At 40.5% G+C, this 24,026-nt stretch overlaps 1 protein-coding gene across 2 annotated transcripts in view; it reads left to right on the top strand.

The window, feature by feature from the left end:
- The window catches only part of LOC133575157 (pro-neuregulin-2, membrane-bound isoform-like), a 129,968-nt gene extending 117,254 nt beyond the window's left edge, over positions 1-12,714 (top strand). For both annotated transcript variants that reach the window (XM_061927702.2, XM_061927701.2), the window contains 3 exons: positions 1,424-1,639; positions 3,693-3,876; positions 10,549-12,714. In XM_061927702.2, the coding sequence (XP_061783686.1) occupies positions 1,424-1,639; positions 3,693-3,876; positions 10,549-11,025 (877 nt within the window). In that variant the 3' untranslated portion in view covers positions 11,026-12,714. The remainder of the gene's footprint in view (positions 1-1,423; positions 1,640-3,692; positions 3,877-10,548) is intronic.
- The last annotated feature ends 11,312 nt before the right edge of the window (positions 12,715-24,026 follow it).

Below are 24,026 nucleotides of genomic sequence, written 5' to 3'. Positions count from 1 at the left end.
ACCCACTACTACCGACCACGCAGTCTGATAGTTTATATATAAATGATGAAATCTTAACATTGCAACACATGCCAATACGACCGGGTTAGCTTACTAAAGTGCAATTTTAAATTTTGCGCGAAATATCCTGCTAAAAACATCTCGGTATGATGACACCTGCGCGTGACGTCACGGATTGTAGAGGACATTTTGGGACAGCATGGTGGCCAGCTATTAAGTCGTCTGTTTTCATCGCAAAATTCCACAGTATTCTGGACATCTGGGTTGGTGAATCTCTTGCAATTTGTTCAATGAACAATGGAGACTGCAAAGAAGAAAGCTGTAGGTGGGAAGCGGTGTATTGCGGCAGGTGTTGTGCCGGATAACGCACCCCCGCCGTAGAATGCACCCCCTGACTGTTGTGCCGGATAACACAGCCGGTGTTTCATTGTTTACATTCCCGGAAGATGACAGTCAAGCTTTACCATTGGCTTGTGGAGAACTGGGACAACAGAGACTCTTACCAGTAGGACTTTGAGTTGGATACGCAGACGCGGTACCGTGAGTACGCATGCAGCTGCGGCTTCCAAACATTTGATCGCTTGCCCGTACGTGCGTGCCGCTATGTGCATGTCACGTATGTAACTTTGGGGACTTTGGGGAAATATATGAGCTGTATGAACTTTGGGGAGGTGAACGGTACTTTGGGCTGTGGGATTGAGTGTGTTGTGCAGGTGTTTGAGTTGTATTGGCGGGTTATATGGACGGGAGGGGGGGAGGTGTTTGTTATGCGGGATTAATTTGTGGCATATTAAATATAAGCCTGGTTGTGTTGTGGCTAATAGAGTATATATATGTCTTGTGTTTATTTACTGTTTTAGTCATTTCCAGCTGAATATCAGGTCCCACCCGCCTCTCACAGCATCTTCCCGATCTGAATCGCTCCCACTGCCCTCTAGTCCTTCACTCTCACTTTCCTCATCCACAAATCTTTCATCCTCGCTCAAATTAATGGGGAAATCGTCGCTTTCTCGGTCCGAATCGCTCTCGCTGCTGGTGGCCATGATTGTAAACAATGTGCGGATGTGAGGAGCTCCACAACCTGTGACGTCACGCTACTCGTCTGCTACTTCCGGTAGAGGCAAGGCTTTTTTATCAGCGACCAAAAGTTGTGAACTTTATCGTCGATGTTCTCTACTAAATCCTTTCAGCAAAAATATGGCAATATCACGAAACGATCAAGTATGACATAGAATGGACCTGCTATCCCCGTTTAAATAAGAAAATCGCATTTCAGTAGGCCTTTAAGTATGAGCAAATACTGTATATCTACCCTCTTAACATCAAGTCTTTTTCCGCCTTTACTGCTCCTCTATCTCACGGTCCCCTGCCTCCCTGACGCTGTTGTAACCTTTTTAAACTAGTTCTGCTCTGACATCTGCAGACATGAGGAGCAGACGTGGAGCATGGAGAGAACAGACAGTATGAATTCTGACTGCCAGTCAGGTGGGCTGTCCAGCTCTGTTGGAACCAGTAAATGCAGCAGTCCAGCTTGTATGGCAAGGAGGGCGGCCCACTGGGGCTGTACGGAGGTATCCAGTCCAGGAATGCAGTACGGGGATTCCTACGACTCACTAAGAGATTCACCTCACAGTGACAGGTAGCAAAGCTTTTTTCTATTTTTTTCTATTTATTTTTGTTATCTGTCAACGTGGAGACCACAGAATATCCTTTTTGTATTATTAGAAAACCCAACTCAAACTTCTAGAGATGTCAGTGCCAATGGTAAAGTTTTGTGCAGTGCTTTGACATTTGTTTGTTTTGCATTTTAAAATTTGCAGACTTGTTTTTTTTTAAAATCTTTGCTTGATTTAGTATTATTTTGTCATTTAAGACATTATGAACAAAACTTGTTCTCATTTTGAGCGTTTATTGGCTTGACTTTTTTCGTTCTGATCACACATGTTTAAAGCATGTAATTGTGTATTTATGAAAAAACATAATTACAATTTTAAAACAAATATTACATTTAAATGACTAATAATCAATGTATTAAATCAACACATATTTAATTAAAATGTAAACTAATTTGTATTATTTATATTATTAACTCCGCCTGTTAACAAATTCGGGGTAGCGGGGGGAGGGGGGGGGGGGGGGGGTACACCCTGGACAAGTCGCCACCTCATCACAGGGCCAACACAGATAGACAGACAGCATTCACACTCACATTCACACACTAGGGCCACTTTAGTGTTGCCAATCAACCTATACTGCACGTTTCTATTTACCCCTGGAAATAAAACATTAGATACACTCCAAGACGGTAGAGGGAGCCTGAGGGTAAGACACAACAATCATTCCGTCCTGTCTCTTTAAGTTTGTGCTCCAATGACTCGGTCACACAGGCACATTGGCTGTATTTTACATTCAGTCTTTGGTGACATCTAGTGGTAAAAATTGTGTACTGCGCTTGAGAGATTAAATACAACTAAACGGGCTTCTTTGTAATATTAGTTAATTAGGGCATTTTTTAAATGGTTTTAATGGTTTTCTACACCACAATTAATCTATTTTTTTTTATTGTTATTCAACAACTTATTCTTCTTCTCCAGATTTTGGCGCACTCTACCTTCCATATTTTTCATCCGATTCAAACCGTTCCAGCTTCAAACTGTTCAGCCTATTCGACGAATCGCAGGCTTTCCCTTAACAAATTCCAAAAATTCCCAGATTTCCCAGAATTCCAGGTTTTAAAGATATTTTTCCATTCAAAATAAATTTCCAAATTTTTCAACCAATTCAAACCATTCCACCTTAAACACATTCCACCATTCTGAAATTCAAACTACCCTTTTTCTAAGTTAAAACAAATTCCAAGATTTTCCAGAATTCCTGGTTTTCCAAAGCCCTATTTCCACCCTTTTTTCTGGCGACTACTCCTTCCACAATTTTCAACCCACTTCGACCGTTCCTCCGTCAAAACATTCCTCTTAATTAGGACAAAAAACAAAATAGTTTTTTCGATCTGGAAAAAATCCCGGTTTTCCCGAAATTCCAGGATTTCCGTAACCTCCCAGGGGGTGATCAATGGTGATGGGTCAAATGCAGAGAATAATTTCGCCACACCTAGTGTGTGTGACAATTATTGGTACTTTAACTTTAACTTAACTTGTTACTACCTCAACATTTCTTGACCAATTTGACAATTTTCAACACCAACCATTTCAACTCATAAAAACCATTTAAGTTTTTTACCATTTTTAAAAAAATTCCCGCTTTTCCCAAAATTCCCAAATATTTGGGACATTCCCATTTAGATCAATGGGACATTCTTCAAAGTTCCACAATGCCCACATTTTTCATCTGATTCAAACTCTTCCAACTTCAAAATATTCAGCCTGTTCAGGAATTGTGTGCTCTACTTCAACAATTCTAAAAAAAATCCTGGATTTCAGTTCAACTTCAGCATTGGAGCATTCACGTGCAATTCCTTCAGGAATTGCCTCATCTAGTTGTTATTTCAAATTTCTATTTAAGGTAAAGTGAAACTTAAAATGCAAAGTTTGATAACATAGCAAACACACTACACTGGATCACTGAAGCTAAGATGCCTTTAAGATCACAGCAAACCAGTTTTTTCTTTGAGATAGTACAGCATACAAATAAATAAAAAAAAGTTAACACTGTGACTGTGTGTTGCCCCCTCGCAGGTATGTGTCAGCACTGACCACACCAGCGCGCTTGTCGCCGGTGGAGTTCCACTACCCTCCGCTACCACCCCAGGTTCCCACCTTCCACATCACCTCACCCAACACATGCCATGCCCTCTCATTGCCGCCTGCCGCCACAGCCTACCACAGAGATGACGACCAGCCGCTGCTACGATGCCCTGATGTATGTAAACAAACATTGTGCTTACACGTTACAGAGTGGTGTTGTTTGCAACAGTTGAACACAATGGTCGACTTACAGTTTGTTTGGAAAAAACAAAAAATCAGACCGAACAAATCTTCAATAGCCGTACAGCCACTAATAATTGTAAAGAAAAGATGATCGATAGAAAAAGATTACCGTGACAACAGGGCCGACGTACCAATGGTCGTCCTGGCTAGCAGTCAGAGATGGCGTAGGCCAGGGGTGTCAAAGTCATTTTAGATCGGGGGCCACATGGAGAAAAATCTACTCCCAAGTGGGCCGGACTGGTAAAGTCACGGCACGATAACTTAAAACGAAAGACAACTTCAGATTGTTTTCTTTTTTTTAAAATAGAACAAGCACATTCTGAAATTGTACAAATCCTAATGTTTTGTTTTGGGTTTTTTACACTTACATGTTCCGGTTAATAGTATTCTCATTATTTGGCGTTATTTATATTATTATATCTGAATAAATTATGTGATCATTTTCATCTGTCAACTCATTGGTGTTAATTTTCAATCTATCAAGATAAAAAAATTACATCAAAATCCAATTACAGAATAATATTTATGTAAATTGTTTATTTTCCTCGACTGATGGTTTATTTTGTACTTATGTAGCATCATCTACAAAGATACAAAGAATTGCTATTGCGACATCCAGTGGACACATTTAGAACAGCTGTTTCTTTTGTTAAAACATTTCAGGTGAATTATTATACTCAGCAAACTCAGCCCAAGGGCCGGATAAAACCTGTTCGCGGGCCTCAGCCAGCCCTCGGGCCTTACATTTGACACTCCTGGCGTAGGCGTTCCTCCAGGCTGTATCTAAATAATCCACACTGCTTGCCTGTCGTAACGATTTAGGATCATTTAGTGAACTTGTTGACTGTTAATAGCAAGTGCTGCGGTACCCATCCTGCACCTATAGTATGTCACGTCATTATGTACACGTATGCTGTATTATTATTCCATGCGTGTCATGCTTTATTACTATATTTTTATAAGTGATTACCAACTTAGGTGATTGTGGTGGGTTGTGTGTGAAAAGAAATCGGCCTATTTTTAAAGACAAAAATGAGCAGTGATATGATAAGAAAAAAATATTATCTAAATATACAGTACAGGGCCACTAATGCAGTATCACAAATAGGCAGGCATCCACTGTATACTGTATCCCTTTTTCCACCAGTGTCACAGTACAGCAGTATTTAGAATACATTTTCTCATATGAAATAACCTACTTAACCCAAACATATTAACAACAATTCTTTTTGTAGAAAATTATTATATTTATACATGCGAAAAACAACAATATAAATGACCAATGAAATGAATAATTGAACAATTAAAAGCACTTTTACCTTTACTGATGACAGCAAGTTGATGGGCAGAGAGGTAGCATACCTGCCAACTACTCCGGTTTTCCCGTAATTAGTACGGTTTTCATCAACCTATTCCGGGTTACGGTTGCAGTGATAAAAAATACGGTTTTTCATTAATTAAAAAAATATATTTAAAAAAAAGTTTTATTCACGAAACCGCGTAACAACAATGACAATCGACACTGCTTCCCGTAACTTCCTATCGAGCCATTCCGAATGCCATGCGCGAGGCTATTTATAGCACCGCTGCCAAGCACGAGGCACCAGTTGCCATTGTTTCCAAACGAGCGAACGATCATGGAATCAGCCGGAGAAAAATCGCAAACGAGTCTTAAACCGAAAAGAAAACTGCAGTCATTCCGTGAAGAATATTCAAAAGCCTATCCGGGAATAATTATCCCTTCCAAAAAGGGTGAAAACTACGCGAATTGCACCTTGTGCAGACAAGATTTTTCGATCGGACACGGAGGAATTAGCGATGTAAAAGACCACGTTGGGACAAAAAAACACAAGTCTAATGCCGTTGCTAGCGATACAATTTGGATTTTAGCCACAAAAAGGTAATGACACCAATGTTATCTATTGGAATTGTTTAGTACTGTTATACTGTTGAAAGTGTTTATACTATTTATGCTTTCAAGTCCAAGTTGAAGAAATCTCGTTAAATGTTGACAGCATAACTACCAAAATACAGAAGTATGTCCTTAATATTTTTGCAGTGCTATTTCTGTTGAAAAGTTCAAATGATTACATCAGAGATGTGATGTGCCACTTTTCAAGTGTCTGATGGCTTAAATACATTTTCATTAATTTTTCATATTTTGAATTCTTTTGAAAGGCTTACAAAAAAACTACATTTGAATTGTAATTCCATGCTATTGACAGGACTATTAATTTTAATGAAGTTAGCTTACCATGTTTACAGTATGATAATTGTGATAGAAATGTGAATTTTAGGCACAGAATATTTTTTACAATTGAACAAGGCAGTAGATTATACAAGCTTGGACAGAAAGTTAATAATGACACCAATTTTTTTTTTAATGGAATTGTTTAGTACTGTTTTACCATTTGTTTACTGTAAAAAGTGTTTATACTTTCAATTAACAAATTGAAGTCTTGTGAAAGGTTGACAGGATAACTGGCATTAACTGTCAAAATAATTTCAAACTATTGAAGTTAGCTTACAGAATAAACATGTCAATCAACCCATATGATTTTTGCTGTAATATTTTTGTTTTGAAAAGTCACTGTGACTGATAGAAAAGTGATGGTTTTAGCAACATTTTAACCTGTCTGAATGCTAATAATCATTTTGCGTCGGGCCCCCCTGAACCCCCCACCAGGACTTTGTCCTGGACCTACCTGCGGCCCCTGGACCCTGGCTACTAGGTTTTTCTGATTTCAAAAGTTGGCAGGTATGAGGTAGAAGGGGAGGGGCATGCTACATGTTCTTTCTGTATTTCAGCATTTTTCCTAACCTTCTTTATCAAATTGCTGGCACTTGCAACTTTTTTTGGCCCCATGGTGGAATATTTATTAAACTCATACTCAATACAAAATGAACAGACAGAGTCGCCAATGCGTGGGATTCTTTGTTTTCGCACTCAATTCTAATGCCGAAACACTAGGACTAGTTTGTTAGTTTGTTATGAAAACCAGGGTAAGCAGTATTTTTGGTGAAAATGTTCATCAAAAACCAAATCCTATGAAAAGTGTGGCCTACAAAGATAGAGGTACCACTGTACTTGGGGTAGGGTTCTCCGACTCAATTCACCAGGGGGCCAGTGGACGCAGAGTCAGGGTGAGTAAGAATCACAAGACTAGGTTGGTTAACTACTTCCACCAGTAGCTATCGGGACCCTGCGTTATGATAGTCCTTCAGTCATTATGAATGTAAAATTGTATATTTTGACACTATTTAGTGTCAAATACAGTACTGCTTGTTTAGGGGAAGTTGCTATTTGTGTTGCCCAATGGGTTCTTGTGTTTACACCGTTATAGTTCAATGGGATTCAAGATTACCTTAATTTATTTACCTTTCGTTATAGTGTGCGTGGGCCACAATTACAACCCGTGGTAAAAAATGATGGAATCACCAGACTTTGAGGATGTTCATTCAGTTGTTTATTTTTATAGAAAAAACAAAACAGATAACAGACATGAGAGACGTGACAAGGAAGTCTCCTGACGGTGAGTTGAGGGCCCCGCCTGCGCTACAATCATGCTCCCTGCGTTTTGTCTTGCAGGCATGACTGAATAAAGCGTTTATACATAGAGACATGGTTTGACATGGTTAGTTTGTAAATTGGAAAGTTCGCAAATAGAGTGGTATCAAAGTTCCACTGTACTTTGTTGCACCACCTCTGGCTTTTATAACAGCTTGCTGTATATGAGGTATGGACTTAACAAGTGACAAAGCAGCAAGAGTGAGATCAAAAAATTATGGAATAATCACATTTTAAGCAACAATTATGGAATCACGCTGAATTTTCATTTCCAAAGCTAACATTTCCATCAGATTAAATATGTTCATTAGTTTGCAGTTAAAAACGAGTTTACAAACTTTGGAGAGCTGTATCTATGATCCATGTCAATCCAAAGTGGATTGACATGGATCATGGCTCCAGCACGAGATATGTCCGTTGAAACAAAGGAGAACATTATCAAACTTCTTCAATCATGCCGTGTTGCAAAAGATGTCGATTGTTTAGCTGTGCCTAAAATTTAGACCAAGTACAAAGAACATGGAAAAATTCTACAAGACAAGCATACTGATAGACCAAGAAAAAACATCAACACGTCAAGACAGAAAAGGTAAAGCGATATGCCTTGAAAATACGCACAGAAAAACATATAAAGGACACATGGGCGGAAAGTAGAGTCACCGTCTATGACCGAACTCTAAGAAACTGCCTAAAGGAAATGGCATTTAAATACAGAAAAAACAAATGAAACACTTCAACAACAACAACAAAACAAGGGCACAATGGGCTAAGGAAAATCAATCGTGGACTATAAATGACTGGATTAAAGTCATATTAAGTGATGGATCGTGGATCTGCATTGGACAAGGTGATGATGCTGGAACTTTTGTTTGGAGCCTTTCCAATGGGATTTATGAAGACGACTGCCTGAAGAAAACATGCACACGTCCACAGTCATTGATGGGATAGGGCTGCATGTCAGGTGATGGCGCTGGGGAGATGGCTGTCATTACATCTTTGTTAAAAGCACAAGTTTACATTTTGGACAATTTTCTTATTCCATCAATGGAAAGGATGTTTGGGGATGATGACAACAATTTTCAAGATTTTTCATCTTGCCATAGAACGAAAACTGTAAAAACTTTCCTTGAAAAAAGATACATAAGAACGGTGTCATTGCCTGCAAATAGTCCAGATCGAAATCCAATTGAAACAATGTGGTGAAATTGAAAGAAAATAGTCCATGACAAGACTCCAACCTGCAAAGCCAATCTGACAACACCAATGAGAGAATTAGAGCAAGATTGATGAAGAGTACTGTTTTTCACTCGTTTGTCAAGCTGTTATGAATTTTAAAAAAATCTTCAGAATTGACTGATTCATAATTTTTTCACTCTGCTTGATCTAAAAATTAAACTATTCCTGTTTACCACAATTGGCAACTTGTCCAGTGTGTACCCCGCCTTCTGCCCGAATGCAGCTGAGATAGGCTCCAGCACCCCCCGCGACCCCGTAAGGGACAAGCGGTAGAAAATGGATGGATGGATGGGTGTTTACCACAATTCATTTTCTTGATTTTTTTTAATGTTTCTTAAAGCCAGAAAGTTGCCGTTTTGTGTCCATTTGCAAAATGTTATTTTCTACTAAATTAAACGAGTGAGTGAACATCCTTTTGGACTGGTGATTCTATGTTTTTTTCCAGGGGTCGTACACTAAACTGTGAAGTGTTAAGTAGAGAGCCACAAAATATGGGCGAGTTTGAGACCCTAGACCAGTGGTTCTTAACCTTGTTGGTGGTACCGAACCCTACCAGTTTCATATGCGCATTCACCGAACCCTTCTTTAGTGAAAATTAAAAATAATTTTTTTCAAATTCAAGACAAAGTTATATGTTTTTGGTAACACTTTAGTATGAGGAACATATTCTAAGTAACAAAGACTTAATTTAGAGTTATTTGGTTAGGGTTAGAGGGTTAGGGTTATAATACGGCCATGCCGAATAAGGCATTAATAAGTCTCCCATCCAGCCCCTACCGCCTTGCTGACGAAGAGGCCTACGAGACCATCCAGGAGTACGCCTCCTCAAGGGAACCCATCCTGTAAGGGACAAGCGGTACAAAATGGATGGATGGATGGGTGTTTACCACAATTAATTTTCTTGATTTCTTTTAATGTTTCTTAAAGCCAGAAAGTTGCCGTTTTGTGTCCATTTGCAAACTTTTATTTTCTACTAAATTAAACGAGTGAGTGAACATCCCCTTGGACTGGTGATTTTATGTTTTTTTCCAGGGGTCGTACACTAAACTGTGAAGTGTTAAGTAGAGAGCCTCAAAATATGGGCGAGTTTGAGACCCTAGACCAGTGGTTCTTAACCTTGTTGGAGGTACCGAACCCCACCAGTTTCTTATGCGCATTCACCGAACCCTTCTTTAGTGAAAAATAAAATGTTTTTTTTTTTCAAATTCAAGACAAAGTTATATGTTTTTGGTAACACTTTAGTATGGGGAACATATTCTAAGTAACAAAGACTTAATTTACAGTTATTTGGTTAGGGTTAGAGGGTTAGGGCTATAATAAGGCCATGCCGAATAAGGCATTAATAAGTACTTAATAATGACTAGTTAAGAGCCAATATGTTACTAATTTGCATGTTAATAAGCAACTAATTAATGGTGAATATGTTCCCCATACTAAAGTGTTACCATGTTTTTTTACTGGTGCACAAAATGAACCGTGCATGAACATCACCTTGTTCGAAGAACAAAACCAACAAAGTGCATAAACTCACAACAAATGACACACCTGCAAATCAGTGTGACTTCTGCAGTTGCCATATCCGTAATACGCCGATAGGGAGAAGTTTTTATTTACACGATGAGTCGGGTGTGTCTTGACCTCCGCCGAACCCCTGAGCCTGACTCACCGAACCCCTAGGGTTCGATCAAACCCAGGTTAAGAACCACTGCCCTAGACAAAGGGCGTGAGACTTAGACTATCAATCATCATCTGTTTGTTGGTGTAAGAAATGTGTGATAATTGTGCTCGTTTCTGTTTTAGGATCGGAGCTTGTACAGGCAGCCTCGGCGACCGCGGCGGCCATACCTGACAGAGAGCACAGGAAGTCTCCCATCCAGCCCCTACCGCCTTGCTGACGAAGAGGCCTACGAGACCACCCAGGAGTACGCCTCCTCAAGGGAACCCATCCGGAGTCGACGCCGCCCGCGGCGCAACCGCCTCAACGGACACGTCTCTCAGAGGTCAGCTGGCCTACGGGACTATAGGTCAAACAGTTTTAGCCAATCGGAGGAGGAAGAGGAAGACGAGGAGGAAGAGGACGCTCAAGGGGAGAGCACGCCTTTCCTCAGTATGCAGAACATGAACATGGACCTGCCCTTAAGCGTGCCGGGTTACCATTCATCGTCAGGGGCTGACACGCGGACTCATCGCGGACTCAGTCGGCCGGGGACTCGAAGCAACGGGCAGAGTCGAAACTCTCAGTCGCAGCGTTTCAAGTCCGACCACATGCCCCTTTGAGACTGGCCTCCCCTGTGCCCCATCACACCCACCCATGCAGCCGCCCCACCCACACACACACCATACACACACCATACACACACACACACACACGTACACACACACACTACTCCACTTCGCACACGCCTCTTCCTTCTTCTGGACTAGAGACCTGCACCAAGGAGAAATATTTTTATTTTGTATAACAGACAGATATTCTAAACAAATGAAATATTTATTTTCATTTCAGCAAAAATTGTCTACTAGCTAACAGCAAAGACTTTTTTATAACGGGGGTGGGGAAATATTTATATGTAAAGGTTTTTTGATTTACAGCAGTACGAGAGATGAAAAAATATGTGCCAATTTTTTCACAAGTTAGATAAATAGAATAATATTGTGGTGCCTTTTGCTGTATGCTGAAGTCGGAGGTCCCATTGAGTTTTGTAGCCTTTCTTATAAAGACTTCTCATTTTTATAGAGACCGATCCTTTTCCTTACTTTTGCTTTGTTTTGTTTTTTCTGATTTGGGATCCTCCTCTTTTTGAACTGTGATCTGATTATGTCATCATGCAATATTGAGTCCTTCTGTGTAAAAGGTGTCTGTTTACATGGTTTTGATCCACGCAAAACGCTCGTCTCACAGGGACATTCAGTCACTGACGCAATCGCTGGGTAGTTTCGGATGAACGTGCACCATTCATCTTCTCTGTTAGTTACCAGGTTTTTTTTTGTGGAATAACGAATGGGAGCGTGGCATCAGATTCTCATGTACGTGATCAGGGTGCTGCCATATCACAGGGGTTGGTTTTGAGTGTGTGAAAGCGCCTAGAGTCCGTGTGTGTGTGTGTGTGTGTGTGTGTGTGTGTGTGTGTAGTGTGTGCATCTCATCAAGCCGTGTATGTTGCGCTGCCAGAAGCTCCATTGCACTGACCCTCCCCTCGTGAGCAGTCATTGCCCAGGGAGTCGCCCATCGATACCCACCAGTTCAAATCCAGCCTGACTCTGGCCTCTTGTGGACTGCCAAGCCCACACATTTCCTATGCCAGCAGCTTAGAGCCGCACTGTGTCTCAGGACTTCCCCCATCACATCACAGCCAAAAGACTGGAGCAGAAAGCGCTTGTCATCTCAGCCACCGACCGCTAAGTTCGCTGGCCAGAATCCCATCGCCATCGCTCTCCTTGATCTTAGTCTGAAGCGTAACATGTCAGGGTTGTGCTTTCTGTAGAAGATTTGAAGGGAGATTCAGTTTTTGTATTTCCAAAAAGGTTGGAAAGTTGGCATGCATGTTGCAAATGACATATTTCCACTTCTGTTGCAGGGGAGTAGCAAAGATTGCTGGGCACCCCCCTTGCTCACTCTGGGTTCCTCATTTCTCTTTGTGATAGTGTAACGGATGCCAGCTGCTGTGCGGCAGTAAACCTCACTTCCCGTCACCTTGAGAGCCGTGCTGGACTATGAGTTGACAGCCAGTGGCTTTTAGCTCATTGACTAGCACTGCTCGAATAATTATCAATTGGTGGGGATTTGTTGACTCTGCGGTTGGAGCCCATTGTTTTCGTGTTGCTGCACGACAGTCAGCACAATGTGTAAACCTCACTTCCAGACACTTTAAAGGGGACCTATGATGATTCAAATCTACATTCAAAGCACTTCACTGTGGTCTAGATCAGAGGTTCTTAAATATTTTTACCTCTGGGCCAAACGTTTCCACTCGGGCCTACTCAAATATTAACACCAAATTAGTAATCTTACTTTTTGTATTTATCAATTACATCTAACCTATTTACAGTTTACAACCTTGTCAAATGATATGAAGCCTTATGTTAATCACAAAGATTCTTATTTATTTAACACATAAACTTTTGATTTAGGTCAGGCTGATTTGAAAATATACTACACAAGAAGGGAATCCTAAATAACTGGGGAAAAAAAATGTGCATACATTTATGTTCAGCTAAAATAAATTACCTAAATTAATGATTAATATGTTTCTTAACTAAACTGTCAATAAAATAAAAATACAAGTTTCATCACTTAAATAATATTTTTGCACTTAAGACACTTCTCGATGACTTTAGCTCCAGACTTCTGTTTGTTTGAGATTTTCAATACTGCCACACGTGGTGGAAAAGTATATTACAAATGAGTACCGTATTTTTCGGAGTATAAGTCGCACCGGAGTATAAGTCGCACCTGCCGAAAATGCATAATAAAAAAGGAAAAAAACATATATGTCGCACTGGACTACTAAACTATGAAAAAATTGCGACTTATAGTCCGAAAAATACGGTACTCCTGCGGCCCATATGGACCGCAGCTGGGAAACATATATTTTTCGGCGGCTCTCTAGGGGGCGCTTGCAGTTAAGAAATGCTGGTCTAGATAATATGAATTGGATAGGCTTTGGTATAATTTTTGTGTACATTTTGCTCCCCTGTCACATTTATAACCCGTTTTTTTTGCAAGATGTCTGTAAGCTGTTCCCAGATTGGGACTGAAACCATCCACGCCTCGCGTTCTCCAAAAGTATGTTTAAAATGTGCACTGTTTTTTTCTTTGAAGTCACGGATACGAATGAAACTTCTTAACCTTGAAATATATTTACTTGTCACATCATTAGCTGCACACACACTGCTTGAAAAAGCTGATTTTAATTGCCACATGGTGTTTGTGTGTGCATGCCAAAATTAGATAAAAATACGACTTTATCCTACTTAATCTTGTGTTTCCTCAAACCACGTATTAATGTTGCCGTCTTTTCCCGTCTGAGTTCAGTGGCTAATTCAATTCCGAAGAGGCCCAAATGTCATGGATAAATAAACTTGATAAACTAAATGTATTATTACCGTATTTTTCGGAGTATAAGTCGCACCGGAGTATAAGTCGCACCTGCCGAAAATGCATAATAAAGAAGGAAAAAAACATATATATGTCGCACTGGAGCCCGGCCAAACTATGAAAAAAACTGCGACTTATAGTCCGAAAAATACGGTAGTTAGTATTTTATAGACATAGAGCAGACAGGAGGGCATGATATGAGAATGAATACACGGAATGCAGCAGGTCTGAAAATGACCGTCAATCTGTGATGTCACAAATGGCCCACTGTTAAAAAAAAAAAAAGACTGCAAAACACACCGTTCAGAGTCATCCAAAACGGCCTGCAAGTTCACGCCCAAATGCATGAATCTTATGCTTTGGCACGTGTATCTAACATTGTGATAACATTTATAAGTCAAAACAAGACTTCATTCATCATAGGTCCACTTTAAGTGTTGACAGGCTTTTAGCTCATTGACTAGCACTGGTTGATTAGTTTTCAATAGGCGGGGATTGTTGGACCTTGTGGAGCCCAGCATGTGCAGGACTGGACTGTGCAGGATCACCACTGTTACACAGTTAACATATTGGAATGTTTGTGAAGCTCTTAAGTGTCGTCACCTTCCATCGCTGTTATGGGAAAGAACATCCTTTGCATTAAGGAATGTCTGGATTTACTTTGAAGCACTTGTGTAACACAAATTACTGCATCTTTGTTATGTATTTCTATACTTTTATCGGTAAACTTCTGTTGCTTGGTCACATTGACTGGATGCTCTGTATGTCTCTTGTCCTCCCCCTCCCACCACCTCGTCCCCACACCTCCATGTCTTTCTTTACCCCGCAGAGACCTTCAGAAGCATTGATGAATTTAAGGCCACGTCTTCAGATGACGATATATTAGTGAACAGCAGAGTAATAGTAGAGAGATCATGTCAGAATATAATAGACAGTGCATTGGCTCTAGATTCAATAATCTTCATTTGATATTGTTTCCACACAGACGATGCATGGCTGACAGACAAAAACGTATTAAAAAAAGAGGAAACCCCTTCAATTCGGGGGAATCGTATTAGAATTATTTAAAATTGCATTATTTGGCTTCACGACTCTGAGGTCTGCCTAGTTTTGTCTTCTTCTCACTGTAATCAATCTGGGAATTGCAACGTGGAAATACTGCAAGTGAGGGTAGTGTGCTTCTAGAGCTAGTTGAATTGTTAACACTCCCGCCCTCTTTCTCCCCTACCTGTACCCCCAGTTCCCCCTTGACGTACACACACACACACACAGCATACACAACTATACACATACATAGACACACACAAAGCCACACGTCATATCAGTGTATGCCAACTGCTTTTTTTTTTCCTAACCAACTCCTTTTCTCTTCCGTCCTGCTTCCATCCCAGACCCTCTCCCCCTGCATGTCCTAGTGGTACTGGTAGTTGGGTGCATGGATTAAAGCAGTCAGCAAACTGTTTCTTTTCTTTCCACTTGGTGAAAAAACTTAAATGTGTATTCATTTTAACATTCAGCAATAAATCCCCTTATCTTCATGTCCATCGTTCTTGGAATATGCTCGAATAATTTTTGCAAGTTTTCTCAAAGAAAAAAAAAACGGGGGGGGGGCAAAATAAACAACACATACTAATTGAAAAAGACAAAATGCACAACACCCCTTAGTTCAAATGGAAAATACAATTTAATTGCTACCATTTTGAGGAAAAGCCTTTATCATCAATCAATCAATCAATCTTTATTTATATAGCCCTAAATCACAAGTGTCTCAAAGGGCTGCACAAGCCACAACGACATCCTCGGTACAAAGCCCACATACGGGCAAGGAAAAACTCACCCCAGTGGGACGTCGATGTGAATGACTATGAGAAACCTTGGAGAGGACCGCATATGTGGGTAACCCCCCCCCTCTAGGGGAGACCGAAAGCAATGGATGTCGAGTGGGTCTGACATTTATGAGAAATAAAGACGGTTGTTTTTGTGATGAGTCAAAATTATTCTCAGGCATACTTGCCAACCCTCCCGGATTTTCCGGGAGACTCCCGAAATTCAGCGCCTCTCCCGAAAACCGCCCGGGACAAATTATCTCCCGAAAATCTCCCGAAATTCAGGCGGACTCAGGTCCGCTTTCCCACAATATAAACAGTGTGCCTGCCCAATCACGTTATAACTGTAGAATGATCGAAGGCGAGTTCTTGGTTCCTTATGTGGGTTTATTGTTAGGCAGTTTCATTAACGTCCTCCCAGTGCGGTAACAACACACAACAACAGCAGTCACGTTTTGGTCTATCGTAAAGCAGTTCATCTGCCGTAAACAGCAATGTTGTGACACTCTAAAACAGGACAATACTGCCATCTAGTGCATTTGATGAAAGCACTTTTGTGCGTGCCACACATCAATGCATCATCAGAGAGGGTGTTCAGCATGGTTAGAAAAATAGTGACAGAGAATAGAACAAGGATGGACAATTCAACCCATAACTCAACAAGTATATGTGTAAATAAATGAACACTGAAATTCAAGTATTTCTTTTATATATATATATATATATATATACATACAATAAAAGAAATATATATTTATAGCTAGAATTCACTGGAAGTCAAGTATTTCTTATATATATATATATAAATAAATAAATATATGAAATACTTGACTTGGTAAATTCTAGCTGTAAATATACTCCTCCCCTCTTAGCCAGGCCCCCAACCACGCCCCTTCACCACGCCCCCCCCCTCCTCCCGAAATTGGAGGTCTCAAGGTTGGCAAGTATGTTCTCAGGTCACCACATTTTTGGTATAGTATACTTCCTTATACATCAAAGGATCTGATCTAAGTAAATAAGGTTTAAACGCTAAACAAAAGGTCAGACGAAAACCAAATTGTACGAAAATCTGTAAAAATAATGTAAACAAACTAATATGTTCCAGACACACCAAAACAAACACAACAAAACATTTTTATGAAGAATAATTATAGCTTTACATATAATTGATGAACAAAGTTTACACTTTCATTTTAGACTGTAGGGTTTTTCCATCAAAAAAACATATCATGTGTCCTTGGTAGAAGGAGTCTGGGCTGAGGCGTGTTCCAATCAAGTTTGAGTTTGACAGTTGCAGTGCTGTACATTTATGTGAACAAAAAGATAGAAATTAAACATTACAATTACACACACACACAAATACATACATTCTAATTTCCTACAAGATGTGGCAAGCACTGTCCAACAAATGCAAAAACACGGTCCACTTGCAAAACACTATACATGCAATACACGCTCAGAAAAAAGGTGACACTGCATTAATTGTGCCAAACAAGCCACATTTATCCACACCTGGCACCACTTCAGCAATCAACCCAAAAACTCTTAAAGGGACAGTGCTCATTTAAAAACAATAACATTTTTCAGCCAAGTATATTCAAATAAACTTAAATTAAATACTAAATACATCTAGTTTGGGTAAATTGATTCTAATTAAAAAAAAAAATGAATAAAACAATACTAATAATTACCAACATACAATTCCCCCGGATTAATTCAGTAATAAAAAATGTGTTTACACAACAAAATATGGCTTTTACAAAAGACTCTTGTTGGCGAAGATGGCCATGAGTTCTTTCTTGAATTGTGTTTCTCACCTTCTTTATCAAAGTACTCTTGTGATATAACTTTGTTAGCGAGCAAGGAACTAGAGAGTCAACCAGTGATGATGTCATAGAGGGGAGACTGAGTTGGAATTGAATGAGAGCCAATTAAGACAAATTACAAAGAAAGTTACAAGACAATGTGTCTGCCTACTCGCACAGCATCCTGCCCTTTTAGCAATTGGGGACAGGCATTGAATACACAGCCTCTGCTACTTCTGTCCCTTCTTTCTGGTTGGTCACTTTTTTAACACCTACTGTCAACTGTCCCATGTTGCATGTCCCTTCTGAAGATTAGAGTCTTTAGACAAAATAACCTGTCATTGTCTATACATATGTGTACATGTACTGTATATACACTTGAGGACAACATTATTTAGTACTCCTATGAAAATGTTTGTAGAAGTATCTTCCAAATACTGTTAAAGAGAAAACATATTTTTTTCTACACAGCTTCTCCAAACATACAGCTTTTATTTTGGTACTTTCATTATTTTACTTTGCACACTAAAACAAAATTATTGAACTAAAACCAAAAACCACCACAATTATTATCCCCCCTGACAATTTTTTCTGTATAACAGCCTGCTGTCTTTTCTTATAGTCTTCCACAAGTCTCACACACATCTCCTGAGCATTCCCAGCACTTTTTTTCTTTGGCAAACCTCTCAAGCGCCTTCTTCTGCCATAGACCTTGGTCTTCCTCAGAGATTCTCGAAGGGATTGAAGTCGGTGCTTTGTGCAGGCCATTCAATAACCTTCACTTTGGCCTTCTAGAGGTAGTTCTTCACCAGGAGTGACAAATAGTGTGGGTCATTATGTTGGAAGACAAATCGGCGACCCATACCCATTTTTGCTGCTGTCTGCTTGAGGTTTTTCTCTAATATTTTAAAATGTCTTCAAGATTAATTCCACCTTGACACGATTCCCAGTTCCAAATGCACGGAAGCATCCCCACAGCATAATACTCCCACCACCATGTTTTACTGTGTGGACCATGTTCTTTGGGTTCTATGCCTCTCCCTTCTGTCTCCAAACATAAGCAGTGTCTCCATGTCCAAAGAGCTCTAGTTTTGTTTCATCTGACCAAAGGACACGCTTCCAGTTTGCACAGTTTTTCTCTAGGTTGTCCTTTGCATAATTCAATCGAGCTGAAGTGGGGGTCTGCAGCCTTGCAGTCCATGCACGGCTCGAGTGATTGTCTTCTATGAGACTACAATTCCGGACTTGGCCAAGTTATTCACTAGTGTCTTGACAGCAGTGACTGGCAGTGACAAGATACATGTAGTGAAGCTACATAGCTTAACTACATTTCTCAGCTTCACTACTTTCTGTAAGAGTAGCTATTCCTGTGTCTTAGCTATTTTTAGACCATGTAGTGAGATAGCTTACATCAAAGTTTGAAGCGAGAAATTTGACTGCGAATCCCGGCCAAAAAATACAGAGAATATCCATGATGATTGGTCGGTGTTTGTATGATGAGTTACTATTGGCTAAGGCTAGGGCGGAATATTACGAACTGGCCAATCAGAGGCACGATAAGGCGGGTCATCGAAACCAGGAAGTAAAATCATAAGAGAGTTTTCCTTTAGTTCAGTTCAGTTTCAGTATATTTCGAACATGCATATGATACAATGTAATGCATCACATATTTCCAATTGTTTCATTGAAACACGTCCGAAAAGGAGTAGGAAGAAGCTGAGCTTCTTTAATCCTGCCCCTTTTCATACCATAGCCATTTTATCCAATTTCCTTGTTCTCTGTAACTGAACAGTGAATAAATAATACATAAAAAAATATACCATAGTAAGTAAACAAATATTAAATACATAAATAATCTTTATCTCAATAAAACAAAAAGGGTTCAAGATGTTCATCATAATTATTGTTATGTGTACTTTGTGAACACTTGTAGTTTGAACAGTCTCTTAAACTGAATCATATTGGCGCTTTGTTTGATTTCTTTGGTTAATCCATTACCTAATTGAATTCCACATATGGATATGCTAAAAGTTTTAAGGCAAATGTTTTACATTTGTATGGAATGAAGACAATGTCCAGGAAACTCACACTAATGTGGGTCCTTCAAAAATCATAACTGCTCTTTTCATCGAAGACGTTCCACACATATTTAAGAACACACATGAAGGTGAGTTGAGTTCATGAAAAGTTTTACTGCATGTAACCATTACCAATGGTTCCCACACAACACACAAGTCATTATTTTTTTGTCAAGATATATGTTACGATGTCGTGGCAATGTGATCTTTCCAAGATGCAGAGGAATGTCAGGAAGCAGCTTGCAGGTAAGAAGAATGATTTATTCTTAAATGCAGACAAAAATATGCTGCGCGGTGCCCACGGCACAGAAAACAAGAATGGCTTAGCCAAAAGGATGCTAGTCAAAACAAGGACTAGGAGCAGGAACGAGAACATAACTTTGTTGCATGGAAGCAAACATAAGGATCAGACTGAGTGAGGCGAGAGGATGGAATAAATAGCTCTCTGATTAGTGCCCGGGAGCAGGTGAGCGTCCCGAACACTAATCAGAGGCAGGTGATCACAACTGCCATCATGGCAACTATAACAAAACAGGGGTGCTGAAACCGAACTTAAACAACCAGTGAATCAACACGTACACCAACTATGATCCAGGCAACGGATCATAACATTATAGAGATTGATTTCTTGGTTGCTTGGTTGAAGTTTATTTCAAACATGTATACACTTTTAATATGATACATCACATTTTATGATTTTTCTTTATAACATGTTCGAAAAGGAGTAGGACGAAGCAGAGCTTATTTAATCCTACTCCTTTTCTACCTCATAGCAATTCCAGTACTAACACATGTTCATTTCCTGTTCTTCATTTGTACATAAAGTACATCAATTAATTCTGAATACAACAGTTCTTGACATGAATAGTTAAGTCAGTCATGATTCACAAATTGAGATGAATAATATCTTATTTACTAAGGCGTTTGTCAGAATTATTTGTTGTACTTTGTAAACACTTGTAGTTTGAAAAGATTCTTAACGTGGATCATATTAGTTCATTGTTTGACATATTTGCTTAAGTCATTCCATAATTTAATTCCTCACTGAGATGTACTAAATGTGGGCCAAAGAAAAGAGAACTAAAATTAATACATACAGTGGGGTTCAGAGACCTGAGAGGTAGTTGTTATTGGGTCCATTTGTACACCCTCAGTTACATTAACACTGATATTATACATGCGTTGGGGGTCTGTAGCTTAGTGCATGTCATACTGGGGGTTATATATATATATTGCTTTCTCACTGGCACTCTTTGAGGGCGGACGCTCCGCTTTCCTCTCCCTTATCTCTCCTGCTTGCTTTTTTGTTTTGTCTTGTCTTAACTTTCTTGTTGCCTCTTTTTGCACTGCTCTCCAAATCTAAACATTGGAACTATTTAACTGGCCTCAACGAAATTGACAAGATCTTGGGTTTGGGGGAACCTGCTTGTCGTGACGGAGCGGTTGTTGCTGGACCCACAACAAACTCTTGGGAGAAGAAGGAGTGCCGCGTGCCCGTCGACCCTTCCAGTCGAGGACGTGAAGATATCCACTTATTCGGAATTATGACAACAGGACATCTGCTCATTGGAGTAAGCGTTGCTCTGGTTTGTCGACAAATTGGAAGTTGCTGGCAGTCTTCAAAGTACCCCAAATCTGCCACAAATGATTGGAGGATGCGGAAAGAACTGTGGACACTCTTGTGATTTGGAGAACATCGGACTGTCTGCCCCGCAGGATGAATTTTGAGGATCAGTCATAGACAATTTAGAGTGAAAAGCAAGTTTTATTTTCACTCGCATACAAAACATTCTAACTTGGATTGTGTCCCTGGCTTCGAGACTCCCCCGAAGGACAGTGCGGCGAAGACACAACAAACTCCCTTCTTGTCTCTCATGGACACACACCTGTTGTTGTTGACTTTGGACTGACTAGCGACTGCACGACACCAAGGCCGCGGAACAGAGACACGCAGCAGGCTTACACACACACATGCATCCACAAAAATATATGCCACACACTCATATCCCACCCCCCATCCAACGCCCTTGACGCGAGTCCCTTAGGGGTAATGGACAGATGGACAGCGCCTGAAGAGCTGCAGCCTGGCACCGTGACCCCACTCCCTCCCCTCTGTTGCTAGATATCTTGAGATGTATGTTGTAATATGTATATGTGCTTTGCTATGGAGGTTTTTTTCCCACTCCAGACTGGGCCCCGTTAGGGGCTCAGTCTAGATTGTATTTTTTTTTACTCATGCTTCCCCTGCGTTGACCTTTTTCCCATCTTTTACGGGGCGCCTTGTGGCGACCCATCAGCGTTCCTGTTCTGTAACCTTGTACACTGTTTGTTTGTCTAATCTTGAACAGGTTTATGCTGAACACAACGTTTCGTTGTACTTATGCAATGACAATAAAGACCTACCTACCTACCTACCTTGATGGAAGCAAGTCACACTACAAGCTACACAGCAAAAGTAACTTGCTACAATTCTCTGGGAATTGCTTCCCCTGTAGCTAAGCTACATTTAATCGAGAGTATCTTGTAGGTTAGCTTACTACATTTTCCAAGCAGCTTTCCCATCACTGCTTGACAATTGTTCTGGGGTCTTTAAACACATCTCTCACTGGCATTATTTCCAGTCTATGAAATATTTCCTTTCCTACCTTTGCCAGGCTTGTTTCCTACCATGTGGCTGTCTTTGAAGTTCTTCCATCCATCCATTTTCTACCGATTGTCCCTCTTGAGGTTGCGGGGGCCTGGAGCCTATCCCAGCTGCATTTGGGCGGAACCTGGGGGTACTCCTTGACAATTGAAAATGCTGTGATAACATTGTGTATCCGTCTCCTGCTTTGTGTGCATCAATGATTAGTTTTCTTTTAAGTCTAAACTGATTTTTTTTGTTATTGGCATGATGCTTTTTGAGTCCTGAATCATCCAGCATGAACTGAATCTTCTCCACTGCTTTACAGGTCCCTCTTATAGAGTCAGTGTTCACGGGTGACTTCAATTAGGTTTGATTAATCAGAATACATGGCTTCCAAAACTTATCTCCACTTATCTTAACTCGCAGGAGTTTGTAAGAGGGCTAATAATTCTGAGTCTGGTAATTTTTGTTTTGTGAAATATCATTGTTCCGTTGTGCAAATAAAAATTTAAAAAAGGAAGAAAAAGGGCTGAAGGCGTAAATGTCGTATTTTAGACATTCTCATTGCAACACTGCAATTAGCCATTATAACACTGAAACAATCGACAGAAGTGGTTCTTGCCTGTAAGGATCCACCAGGAAGATGTGGCGGCAGGACCAGTCCCAGACGTCTTCACATCTGCCCTTGCAGGCTAACAAAATAAAACTTTACTGGTCTACAGTTTTGGTGGACCAGACTGGAAACTTTAGCAGTCTGATCCTCTTTCAGTGTATTTTGTTTTATGTATGACTACAGCACATAACGTCAGTTGCGTAGAAGCATAAACATGTATTCAAAGTGACGTTGCTGATGTGCTGACCAAGGCTCTGTGACCTTTAAAATGGCAAACGTCAGCGATTTGTGGCCAACACAAGCTGTGAAAGAAGCAGCCTTCCAACAGGAAGCGAAAATGGCGTGTGACAAGATAGTGTACCAATAACTCTCCGTCAAAAACTTTATACTTCTGGTCATTATCTCGCAGTTTACGAATAAAGAACGCCAGGAGTTGCCACACATTCGCTACCAGCTGTTCGACAAAAGCACCCACAGCAACATTGGACACATCCGTAGTCAAGGCCACGGGAACTGTGGAAACTGGGTGAGCAAGGAGGGCAGCGTCGGCAAGGGCGGACTTTTCCTATTGAAAAACTTGGACCCGCTCAGGAGTCCATTCGAGGGGATCGTTAGCCTTATTGTTACGCAAAGCGCCATAAAGAGGCTGCAGGACGTGGGCATCGCGGGGAAGGAACCAATTATAAAAATGAATCATGCCCAAAAACTCCTGCAGCGCTTTAACCCTGGCGCGGCCAGATAAATCTGCCACTGCCTGCACTTTGGAAGGCAAAGGAATAGCGCCTTGTGATGAAATGCGGTGACCCAGGAAATCGATCACTGGAAACCCAAACTGATATTTAGCAGGGTTGACTATCAGGCCGTGCTCGTTAAGACGTATAAACACCTGCGTCATGTGCAAACGATACTCAATCGCTGAAAGACTCACCAGTAATAGGTCGTCAAGATAAATAAACAAAAAATCAAAGTCGCGTAACACAGAGTCCATAAGCCTTTGAAAATTTGTGCGCTCCCCTTCAGGCCAAAAAGCATAAAAAGGGTTATTACTGCGGTTTAAGGCACGTCTCCGGCGCGCACTGAGACCTGGTGATAACCACAAACCAAGTCCACTTGCGAAAAAAAAGCAGCGGCAGACGCCAGATAATTTTATGCGGGATAATGTTGTTAAGACGGTGGAAATCTCCACAAGGCCGCCAGGAACAGTCCGTCTTGGGCATCATGTGCGCCCATCA

This window comes from Nerophis lumbriciformis, linkage group LG35 (assembly GCF_033978685.3).
Source record: "Nerophis lumbriciformis linkage group LG35, RoL_Nlum_v2.1, whole genome shotgun sequence".
Classification (NCBI taxonomy): domain Eukaryota; kingdom Metazoa; phylum Chordata; class Actinopteri; order Syngnathiformes; family Syngnathidae; genus Nerophis; species Nerophis lumbriciformis.
This window is presented reverse-complemented; position numbering and strand designations above follow the sequence as displayed.